Source organism: Bolinopsis microptera, chromosome 4 (genome assembly GCF_026151205.1).
Source record: "Bolinopsis microptera isolate Bmic1 chromosome 4, MBARI_Bmic_1.0, whole genome shotgun sequence".
Taxonomy (NCBI): Eukaryota; Metazoa; Ctenophora; class Tentaculata; order Lobata; family Bolinopsidae; genus Bolinopsis; species Bolinopsis microptera.
Genome location: NC_087075.1, coordinates 1,309,347 through 1,321,824, shown reverse-complemented (window position 1 = coordinate 1,321,824; position 12,478 = coordinate 1,309,347). Strand labels below are relative to the sequence as shown.

Sequence of the window (12,478 nt, the reverse complement as noted above, 5' to 3'; positions counted from 1 at the left end):
AGATTACATGTTCTCTATTTAATAAGATTACAGGCTCCATTTAATAAGATTACATGTTACAGGCTCTATTTAATATGATTACATGTTACAGGCTCTATTTAATAAGATTACATGTTACAGGCTCTATTTAATAAGATTAACATGTAATCTTATTAAATAGAGCCTGTAACATGTAATCTTATTAAATAGAGAACATGTAATCTTATTAAATAGGGCCTGTAACATGTAATCTTATTAAATAGAGCCTGTAACATGTAATCTTATTAAATAGAGCCTGTAACATGTAATCTTATTAAATAGAGCCTGTAACATGTAATCTTATTAAATAGAGCCTGTAACATGTAATCTTATTAAATAGAGCCTGTAACATGTAATCTTATTAAATAGAGCCTGTAACATGTAATCTTATTAAATAGAGAACATGTAATCTTATTAAATGGAGAACGATTTAAAGTTGTTTAATCGTTGTTGATTGAGGATTGTAAGTGAGCGTTACTAGCTGACTAATTTATTAATTAACAATTAGCTAACTAATTAGCAATTAGCTAACTTATTAACAATTAGCTAACTAATTAACAATTAGCTAACTAATTAACAATTAGCCAACTAATTAACAATTAGCCAACTAATTAACAATTAGCTAACTAATTAACAATTAGCCAACTAATTAACAATTAGCCAACTAATTAACAATTAGCCAACTAATTAACAATTAGCTAACTAATTAGCAATTAGCTAACTTATTAACAATTAGCTAACTAATTAACAATTAGCTAACTAATTAACAATTAGCTAACTAATTAACAATTAGCCAACTAATTAACAATTAGCTAACTAACTAATAATTAGCTAACTAATTAACAATTAGCTAACTAACTAATAATTAGCTAACTAACTAACAATTAGCTAACTAATTAACAATGGCTCTGCTAACCAGTCTGGATGAGTCCAGCTAAAAGGTGAGAGAGTAGGAGAGGTTGCAAGGTGTCCGAGTATTCCACGCAGTATCTACCCAACATCTGAGAGATTAGCATTATTATTAAATAATATTATTCAATAATCATTCATTGAGTGAAATGTATCTCTCCTCTCTCTCTGCTAATTTGCAAGTTTTTTAAATCATAGAGGATTCTCTTATCAGTTGTTAAAAAATGTTACTTTTTTGATAAAAACTCACATTAGCATAGTCCTTGACAGTTTCGAACTTTCCAGAATTAGAAGGTCCTGTGATAGCCAGAGTTTGCCTGAGGGTGACAGCAGCTACCAAACTGAACTGTACTCTCTCGGTGATAGGTGTTATCACCAGGCGGCTGTATCTGCCAAGGTACTCGTAGTCGTAAGTCATTTCAGCGGTTAGTTGGCTCACTACAAGGGAGACACACTTGTGTTGAGGTCCATCAGTACACTTCTAGTTGGTTTGGTGAAATGGCACGACGGGGGGTATGCAACGACCATTAATGACCATTAATGACCATTAATGACCATTAATGACCATTAATGACAATGTCAGTTTTGTCAAAATTTCATCTACTGACATTAATGGTCATGTTTTTTCCGGCACTTCTTAGAGCGAAAAGGACGGACGCCTGCATCACTTAGACCCTACCTTAAGTTAACTAACTACAAGTATATGTTATTATTTTACATTTACAATTAGAGATTCGAAAGAGAAAACTTAGAATAGAATCTTCCGTGGTTAGGCAGGCCTTCCAGAATATCACTTGAGTGGATTCCCGAGTGAGTTAGGGATTACATTTATTAAGTTCGAATGTAATGAAGAACAAATTTTGCGGGCCACGGGATTTAAACCAGATAACAGTTGGTGCAGTGACTTATAGTTATCAGTAATAATAATTCAAAGGGCAATTTAGGAGTATCAGATCGTATCAATAGTAAAATAACAATCAATAATAAAATAATAATAACACGGGTATTAAAATTAAATACTTCGATCCCGTTCTTATGTCATATCAAGATTTATATTTTAGCCAAATCATTATGCTAGTCGATTATATAGTAATTACACAGTAGATGAACTTATTCAACTTTAGCACTTCATGAAATACATCGTCATCAGTCTGAATCGGACAACAAAAAAGCTGATCTTTTCCTAGGATTAGATAGAACAATTCGTTTACAGACTACAGTTCAATACTCTGCCTTTGGCAGTTTAAAGTTTTGACCCAAAATCCGAAATCGAGCACTGTCATCATGATAGGGACAAATTGATGCGGCAGGAATTCGTCTAGATCTGCAGTTGCCCTTTTTTGAAGCAGAGACACTCATTGATAAGATGGTACCGAGGCAACGAAGGGGACGTTTAGCATTTTTTGGAACAAAGGTAGCACTTAATGAGTCGCCCTTTCCAATTGTTCGACGTTGACAGGGCTTAGAAGAATTTTTGCCGCCCGGTTGGTATGGCACAGAACCCTCGAAACAGCCGGTACCAAAAAATTTCGATCTCCGACTTTTATTTCCAAATATCGTCTTACGATGGCATAGAAGATACTGTGAGGAGGTATTGAAAATCCAAATTATCAAAAGCAATCAACACAAATAAAGGAAATCAATACAATTCAAATCCACGCAAACTGCAAACAAGCATGTATACTAAGTCAACTGCAAACAAGCATTTATACTAAGTCAACTGTAAACAAGCATTTATACTAAGTCAACTGCAAACAAGCATTTATACTAAGTCAAATGCAAACAAGCAAACAGACAAGACAAGTTACCAACGTATAACAGAATGGTGCTTGGCACTCATTCCGAAACCGAGGTCCGAGCCTCTATTAGGCGAATATTAATTCGTTTTCTCAAACGAGACTCTGGCAATCGATGTAGGGGGCTAGGGCTGTGAGAAACTTTATAGAAGTGATACAAAGTGATCATAATTGTAAATTTCTTGGACATGTTGCTTCCAAGATAGTTCAGAAAGAATTTCAATTATTTAATGACCATTAATGACCATTAATGACCATTAATGACCATTAATGACCATTAATGACAATGTCAGTTTTGACAAAATTCCATCTACTGACATTAATGGTCGTTGCATACCCCCCGGCACGACCAGGTTTAAACGGATAAAGTTTTTCTGGAGTAAAACAAGTCGCACTAAATGCCCCCCTCCCCCCCCTCCCCCTCTCCCCCCTCTCCCCCCCTCTCCCCCTCTCCCCCTCCCCCCTCACCCTCTCCCCCTCTCCCCCTCTCCCCCTCTCCCCCTCTCCCCCTCTCCCCCTCTCCCCCTCTCCCCCTCTCCCCCTCTCCCCCTCTCCCCCTCTCCCCCTCTCCCCCTCTTCCCCTCTTCCCATCTTCTCCTCCCAGTTACCTGTGATATCGATGCGTGGAGAGGACTTGTTGATATTGGCAGGTAACATGGAACTCAGCCAGTCGAACCTACCCAGCTGAGGGGAGATAGTGAACTTGGGGACTGCCAACACAGCAAACGAGGTCGGGGAGAGTACTTCAACTGTTCGTAGAGCTGGAGACAGAGGTTATTTTAGGTTACAGAGGTTACAGAGGTTACTTAAGGTTATTTTAGGTTACAGAGGTTACTTTAGGTTACTTTAGGTTACTTTAGGTTACTTTAGGTTACAGAGGTTACTTTAGGTTATTTTAGGTTACAGAGGAAGTGAGGTGGAAGTTATTTAAAGATTCTTTTCTGTAGTTTACAATTACATCTAGGCTTCTGTTGCAATCTTGAAAAGATAGAATTTTTAGTGATTTACTATAATACACGGAATATGATTGCTAGTTATACAATCCTTTAGTTATGAAATGGTAGTGAGGTTGTAAGGGTTGTGAGGTTAAGGGTTGTGAGGTTAAGGGTTGTGAGGTTAAGGGTTGTGAGGTTAAGGGTTGTGAGGTTGTAAGGGTTGTGAGGTTAAGGATTGTGAGGTTAAGGGTTGTGAGGTTAAGGGTTTTAAGGTTAAGGGTTGTAAGGTTAAGGGTTGTGAGGTTAAGGGTTATTAGGTTAAGGGTTGTGAGGTTAAGGGTTGTAAGGTTAAGGGTTGTAAGGTTAAGGGTTGTAAGGTTAAGGGTTGTAAGGTTAAGGGTTGTAAGGTTAAGGGTTGTAAGGTTAAGGGTTGTAAGGTTAAGGGTTGTAAGGTTAAGGGTTGTAAGGTTAAGGGTTGTAAGGTTAAGGGTTGTGAGGTTAAGGGTTGTGAGGTTAAGGGTTGTGAGGTTAAGGGTTGTAAGGTTAAGGGTTGTAAGGTTAAGGGTTGTGAGGTTAAGGGTTGTGAGGTTAAGGGTTGTGAGGTTAAGGGTTGTAAGGTTAAGGGTTGTAAGGTTAAGGGTTGTGAGGTTAAGGGTTGTGAGGTTAAGGGTTGTAAGGTTAAGGGTTGTGAGGTTAAGGGTTGTGAGGTTAAGGGTTGTAAGGTTAAGGGTTGTAAGGTTAAGGGTTGTGAGGTTAAGGGTTGTGAGGTTAAGGGTTGTAAGGTTAAGGGTTGTGAGGTTAAGGGTTGTGAGGTTAAGGGTTGTGAGGTTAAGGGTTGTGAGGTTAAGGGTTGTAAGGTTAAGGGTTGTAAGGTTAAGGGTTGTGAGGTTAAGGGTTGTAAGGTTAAGGGTTGTAAGGTTAAGGGTTGTAAGGTTAAGGGTTGTGAGGTTAAGGGTTGTGAGGTTAAGGGTTGTGAGGTTAAGGGTTGTAAGGTTAAGGGTTGTAAGGTTAAGGGTTGTGAGGTTAAGGGTTGTGAGGTTAAGGGTTGTAAGGTTAAGGGTTGTGAGGTTAAGGGTTGTGAGGTTAAGGGTTGTAAGGTTAAGGGTTGTGAGGTTAAGGGTTGTAAGGTTAAGGGTTTTAAGGTTAAGGGTTGTGAGGTTAAGGGTTGTGAGGTTAAGGGTTGTGAGGTTAAGGGTTGTAAGGTTAAGGGTTGTGAGGTTAAGGGTTGTGAGGTTGTAAGGGTTGTGAGGTTAAGAGTGGTGAGGTTAAGTTACCATTAAGTCTGTCCCTCTGAGCGAGGAACTGTAAGAGCAGGCTCTGTAGAGCAGCACTCTTCCTGTTAGACAGGGGACACCTCGTGTTCAGCTCCCTCAGTGTTCTCACTAGAGTCTCGTAGGAGTTCTGGACCCAGGTACTGGGGATAAGATAAGATAACTGTCATATCTTCCATCTTATTGTACTAGTTTATCATAATAGTATAAAGAAGTATGGTATACTGTATATTATATACTATTAATAACTATTAAACTGTCAGTACGGATGTAGATTATCTGTCTCGTATAATAATCCAAGTCGTTGTGCGGTTTAAAATAAGCCGCTCATTCTGATGAACCAGGTATAATGGACCGCGAAATCGGTTAGATTAAGCGGAAATGACGTCCCGTTAGATGGCATGCACTCAGAGGGTTGGTCAGAACAGGTCACCAGATCTCAATTATCATGGAATTAGCATCACAACTTACAGTATTTTCCAATAAATTTTACAGTAAAACATGAGGAGAGAAGCGAGGATAATGACTGTTCATGATTATTAAAATGATTGTCATGGTTAGGGTGGTAATCTAACTAAAGCAAGCATTTCCCAGCTTGTTACCGCTCCAGCCATTATCTCTTGTAACTGTGGTTTTGTGTGTTTGTTTCAGGTCATGAGGATCTTATCTCACAGATTAGGAGAGATTTGCAAATTACTGAGGATAAGTACGCGTAGTTGTGTTGACTTGACTAAGTTGTGTTGACGTTGTTTGTGACGTTCTGTAGAATGAAAGTATGGTTACAAAACCAAGTTAGCTGGTTTACGATCATTATTCGGACTTCGGACTTCGTCTCGTAATAAGATTTGGTATCGGTTTTACCCTGTTAACATGTGTTTTACCCTGTTAACATGTGTTTTACCCTGTTAAATGTGTTTTACCCTGTTAACATGTGTTTTACCCTGTTAACATGTGTTTTTACCCTGTTAACATGTGTTTTACCCTGTTAACATGTGTTTTACCCTGTTAACATGTGTTTTACCCTGTTAACATGTGTTTTACCCTGTTAACATGTGTTTTACCCTGTTAACATGTGTTTTACCCTGTTAACATGTGTTTTACCCTGTTAACATGTGTTTTACCCTGTTAACATGTGTTTTACCCTGTTAACATGTGTTTTTACCCTGTTAACATGGTTGTACCCTGTTAACATGTGTTGTACCCTGTTAACATGTGTTTTACCCTGTTAACATGTGTTTTACCCTGTTAACATGTGTGTTTACCCTGTTAACATGTGTTTTACCCTGTTAACATGTGTTTTACCCTGTTAACATGTGTTTTACCCTGTTAACATGTGTTTTACCCTGTTAACAATGTGTTTTACCCTGTTATCATGTGTTTTACCCTGTTAACATGTGTTTTACCCTGTTAACATGTGTTTTACCCTGTTAACAATGTGTTTTACCCTGTTAACATGTGTTTTACCCTGTTAACATGTGTTTTACCCTGTTAACATGTGTTTTACCCTGTTAACATGTGTTTTTACCCTGTTAACATGTTTCTTTACCCTGTTAACATGTGTTTTACCCTGTTAACATGTGTTTTTACCCCTGTTAACATGTGTTTTACCCTGTTAACATGTGTTTTACCCTGTTAACATGTGTTTTACCCTGTTAACATGTGTTTTACCCTGTTAACACGTGTTTTACCTGTTAACATGTGTTTTACCCTGTAAACACGTGTTTTTACCCTGTTAACATGTGTTTTACCCTGTTAACATGTGTTTTACCCTGTTAACATGTGTTTTACCCTGTTAACATGTGTTTTACCCTGTTAACATGTGTTTTACCCTGTTAACATGTGTTTAACCCTGTTAACATGTGTTTTGTCCTGTTAACATGTGTTTTACCCTGTTAACATGTGTTTTACCCTGTTAACATGTGTTTTACCCTGTTAACATGTGTTTTACCCTGTTAACATGTGTTTTACCCTGTTAACATGTGTTTTACCCTGTTAACATGTGTTTTACCCTGTTAACATGTGTTTTACCCTGTTAACATGTGTTTTTAACCCTGTTAACATGTGTTTTACACCTGTTAACATGTGTTTTAACCCTGTTAACATGTGTTTTTACCCTGTTAACACGTGTTTTACCCTGTTAACATGTGTTTTACCTGTTAACATGTGTTTTACCCTGTTAACATGTGTTTTACCCTGTTAACATGTGTTTTGTCCCTGTTAACATGTGTTTACCCTGTTAACATGTGTTTTACCCTGTTAACATGTGTTTTACCCTGTTAACATGTGTTTTACCCTGTTAACATGTGTTTTACCCTGTTAACATTTGTTTTACCCTGTTAACATGTGTTTTACCCTGTAACATGTGTTTGTACCCTGTTAACATGTGTTTTACCCTGTTAACATGTGTTTTACCCTGTTAACATGTGTTTTACCCTGGTTAACCATGTGTTTTACCCTGTTAACACGTGTTTTACCCTGTTAACATATGTTTTACCCTGTTAACATGTGTTTTACCCTGTTAACATATGTTTTACCCTGTTAACATGTGTTTTACCCTGTTAACATGTTGTGTTTTACCCTGTTAACATGTGTTTTACCCTGTTAACATGTGTATTACCCTGTTAACATGATGTGTTTTACCCTGTTAACATGTGTTTTACCCTGTTAACATGTGTTTTACCCTGTTAACATGTGTTTTACCCTGTTAACATGTGTTTTACCCTGTTAACATGTGTTTTTACCTGTTAACATGTGTTTTACCCTGTTAACATGTGTTTTACCCTGTTAACATGTGTTGTACAATTCAGTAGAAATGTTTTTTAAATTCGAAAAGTATTGTTCGAAAATTTTGTAACGTGTGGTTTAGAAGAATAGAATCCAGAAACTATCGCCCAGCGATGGCTAAAATACAAGCCGGCACCAAAACTATCTGAACTATCATTCATCTCATTACACGAAATTAAGCTAACTACTAATTAAGAAAAAGGTTTTGTCTTTATCGGGTGGTTAGTAGGTAGGAGGGTACAGGTACTAACCTGTACCCTCTGTACTATTCCTCCATTTAACTAATCCTAATTACTATTGAGATGTACTCTGTAGTACTTACACAGGACTCTGTGATCTGTGCTCAATGACCACCATCAACTATTAACTATTAACTATTCATCTAAATAATTCATTAAGAGCTAGTAGGAGATTATATCTGAATAGTAACGTTTAGCTACCTGGCTCCAAGGTTAGTACCCTGCTAGATTGTTAGATTATATAGATATATTATATTATATTGTTATCTACCTGGCTCCAAGGATATAGATATATATATTGTTAAAAGCACATTCCTGCAGCATTTCTCTGCCTACCTGGTTTCTGGCACCAAAACAAGTATTGTTACTATTGTTACTATTGTGTTATACAACTTATTACTATTGCCCGCGAGATATCCTCATTGCTAGATTTCAGTGTTCTTTTGTCCGCTCTCATAACAGTTGACATTGACAGTTAACATTACTAATTACACATTACTAATTACACAATGTGCACGTGTATTATATTAATATTATTAATAAGTACAATAACAGTAATTACGCCCAAAACAACTTAATTAATTTGACTTAACTTGTGAATGCATTAAATTAGGGTGCTTTCAATTTCACCTTGATTAAGTGTGTGTTCATGCAAATTATCTCTATTTCATTGAGTGACTAATTTCGTGTAACAAGCCATCTATACTGATTATTTATTCAATTCCTGTCATTACTAAATTCATGTCTGCAGATTTAGAAGGATGCAGGGGTATGTTTCCAGCACTAAATATACTAAATTCTTGTCTTGTCTGCAGGAAGGATGCAGGGTTATGTTTCCAGCACGCTGCTATTGCTCACTTCTCTCTCCTCCTCCTCCTCCCTGCTCTGCTACCACTGTGAGAAATGGACGGTAAACGTGTCCCTAATATACGCTGAATCAACAGACTGCCTGAGCGCAGACAAAGCTCGTCAGTGTTTTGAAGGAGGGGTGTGTGTGGAGGGGAACTCAGTACACAAATACAACATACCTCAGTCAGACGAGCACGTGCACGTGTACTACAAGGGGTGCGACCACACGTGCGCGCAGAGGAGGGCTGATAGGGAGTTGTACTCGGAGATACGCTGCAATGAGAGAGTGTGCGAGACTGACTTGTGCAATGATATGACAATGGAGGAAGCCACATTGTACCGTGGACTAGATCAAGATGAAAATAACGGAGAAGAGATTGATGTAAAAGATAACGAAGGAGCTCTTGTAAACGAAGGTGAAGTTGTGGATGACAATGTCAGCAAACGTCAAGATACTGATGAGCAAGTAGATGATGAACAAGTAGATGATGAACAAGTAGATGATGAACAAGTAGATGATAGCGAAGTTGTTGATGAAGATGTAAACGACGTCGAAGATGAAGTTATTGATGACAATGCCAAGTACAATGTTACCGATATTCTTGAAGAAGGCTCAGTAAGCGAGGTGAGTGATAAGAACTGCGCAACAGTTCTCATCGCTCCACTCTTCCTCCAAACGGTTGTCGTGTTGTTTATCTAGTTACCATGGTTACCAGGTGTTGTTTATCTAGTTACCATGGTTACCAGGTGTTGTTTATCTAGTTACCATGGTTACCAGGTGTTGTTTATCTAGTTACCATGGTTACCAGGTGTTGTTTATCTAGTTACCATGGTTACCAGGTGTTGTTTATCTAGTTACCATGGTTACCAGGTGTTGTTTATCTAGTTACCATGGTTACCAGGTGTTGTTTTTCTAGTTACCATGGTTACCAGGTGTTGTTTATCTAGTTACCATGGTTACCATGTGTTGTTTATCTAGTTACCATGGTTACCAGGTGTTGTTTATCTAGTTACCATGGCTACCAGGTGTTGTTTATCTAGTTACCATGGTTACCAGGTGTTGTTTATCTAGTTACCATGGTTACCAGGACTAACAAGCAGACAAGTAGTCACTACTAGTGTATACAGTTATACTACTAACGTACCATCACACAAAACATTGTCATATTATTATGTCATGTCCTAGTTTTTCTGTATTGCTTATGGCTAAATTTAAATTTAAATTTTTTTGGACATTTAAAATATAATTTTGAACATTACATTATTTAAATCTCAAACAGAATTGATTGCATGATGTTTGGTTGAGTAGTAGTGGTGAAGTGAAACATGTTGGAAGTGCCAGCCAGTATCTCTGTCAAGTGTAGTAGTGGTGAAGTGAAACATGTTGGAAGTGCCAGCCAGTATCTCTGTCAAGTGTAGTAGTGGTGAAGTGAAACATGTTGGAAGTGCCAGCCAGTATCTCTGTCAAGTGAACAGCCCCCAACAGAGGATTGGGTGAGCGCATGCGCGAGAATGCCTCCGGGTAGTGCTCCTCAATCAGCAGAAATTATGCCGTTTTCAAATTTTAACTTATACATAAATATTACAAAAATGTTTGTGTGTGCTTGCAAGTTTTTATATTTTATTCATTCAAATATCTGTTTTTTATACAAATGAGTCTTTGTTTGTGAAGAAGAGTTTCATTTTTAGAAGAGGTTTATTTTAGAATACTCAGAAATTAACAATGAACTGAAATACTAATAAACCTTAACCAATCTGGTAACCTAGTAACCTAGTAACCTGGTAACCTGGTAACCTGGTAACCTAGTAACCTGGTATTTTAGAATACTCCGTAATAAACAATGAACTGAAATACTAATAAACCTAAACCAATCTGGGCTTCCCACCACCTTAGTGTTCCTAAATCTCTGCTTAAGTAGCTTTCCTCACATTGACATTCCAGTTGATGATAGAGCTTACGGTAGGACTAGAGGATAGCTCACCGCTGGTAGGTTTACTAATAGCTTACGGTAGGACTAGGGGATAGCTCACCGCTGGTAGGTTTACTAATAGCTTACGGTAGGACTAGGGGATAGCTCACCGCTGGTAGGTTTACTAATAGCTTACGGTAGGACTAGGGGATAGCTCACCGCTGGTAGGTTTACTAATAGCTTACGGTAGGACTAGAGGATAGCTCACCGCTGGTAGGTTTACTAATAGCTTACGGTAGGACTAGAGGATAGCTCACCGCTGGTAGGTTTACTAATAGCTTACGGTAGGACTAGGGGATAGCTCACCGCTGGTAGGTTTACTAATAGCTTACGGTAGGACTAGGGGATAGCTCACCGCTGGTAGGTTTACTAATAGCTTACGGTAGGACTAGAGGATAGCTCACCGCTGGTAGGTTTACTAATAGCTTACGGTAGGACTAGAGGATAGCTCACCGCTGGTAGGTTTACTAATAGCTTACGGTAGGACTAGGGGATAGCTCACCGCTGGTAGGTTTACTAATAGCTTACGGTAGGACTAGTGGATAGCTCACCGCTGGTAGGTTTACTAATAGCTTACGGTAGGACTAGAGGATAGCTCACCGCTGGTAGGTTTACTAATAGCTTACGGTAGGACTAGGGGATAGCTCACCGCTGGTAGGTTTACTAATAGCTTACGGTAGGACTAGGGGATAGCTTACCGCTGGTAGGTTTACTAATAGCTTACGGTAGGACTAGAGGATAGCTCACCGCTGGTAGGTTTACTAATAGCTTACGGTAGGACTAGAAGATAGCTCACCGCTGGTAGGTTTACTAATAGCTTACGGTAGGACTAGGGGATAGCTCACCGCTGGTAGGTTTACTAATAGCTTACGGTAGGACTAGGGGATAGCTCACCGCTGGTAGGTTTACTAATAGCTTACGGTAGGACTAGAGGATAGCTCACCGCTGGTAGGTTTACTAATAGCTTACGGTAGGACTAGAGGATAGCTCACCGCTGGTAGGTTTACTAATAGCTTACGGTAGGACTAGGGGATAGCTCACCGCTGGTAGGTTTACTAATAGCTTACGGTAGGACTAGGGGATAGCTCACCGCTGGTAGGTTTACTAATAGCTTACGGTAGGACTAGGGGATAGCTCACCGCTGGTAGGTTTACTAATAGCTTACGGTAGGACTAGGGGATAGCTCACCGCTGGTAGGTTTACTAATAGCTTACGGTAGGACTAGGGGATAGCTCACCGTTGGTAGGTTTACTAATAGCTTACGGTAGGACTAGAGGATAGCTCACCGTTGGTAGGTTTACTAATAGCTTACGGTAGGACTAGAGGATAGCTCACCGCTGGTAGGTTTACTAATAGCTTACGGTAGGACTAGAGGATAGCTCACCGCTGGTAGGTTTACTAATAGCTTACGGTAGGACTAGGGGATAGCTCACCGCTGGTAGGTTTACTAATAGCTTACGGTAGGACTAGGGGATAGCTCACCGCTGGTAGGTTTACTAATAGCTTACGGTAGGACTAGAGGATAGCTCACCGTTGGTAGGTTTACTAATAGCTTACGGTAGGACTAGAGGATAGCTCACCGCTGGTAGGTTTACTAATAGCTTACGGTAGGACTAGGGGATAGCTCACCGCTGGTAGGTTTACTAATAGCTTACGGTAGGACTAGGGGATAGCTCACCGCTGGTAGGTTTACTAATAGCTTACGGT

At 39.1% G+C, this 12,478-nt stretch overlaps 1 protein-coding gene across 1 annotated transcript in view; it reads right to left on the bottom strand.

Annotated features, from left to right (window-relative positions):
* Positions 1-12,478, bottom strand: part of LOC134813879 (dynein axonemal heavy chain 14-like) — a 54,300-nt gene that overhangs the window by 25,485 nt on the left and 16,337 nt on the right. The window contains exons 7-10 of the mRNA XM_063821773.1: positions 4,933-5,072; positions 3,332-3,484; positions 1,178-1,365; positions 935-1,019 (exon numbers count right to left, since the gene is read on the bottom strand). Coding sequence (XP_063677843.1) covers positions 935-1,019; positions 1,178-1,365; positions 3,332-3,484; positions 4,933-5,072 — 566 coding nt within the window. The remainder of the gene's footprint in view (positions 1-934; positions 1,020-1,177; positions 1,366-3,331; positions 3,485-4,932; positions 5,073-12,478) is intronic.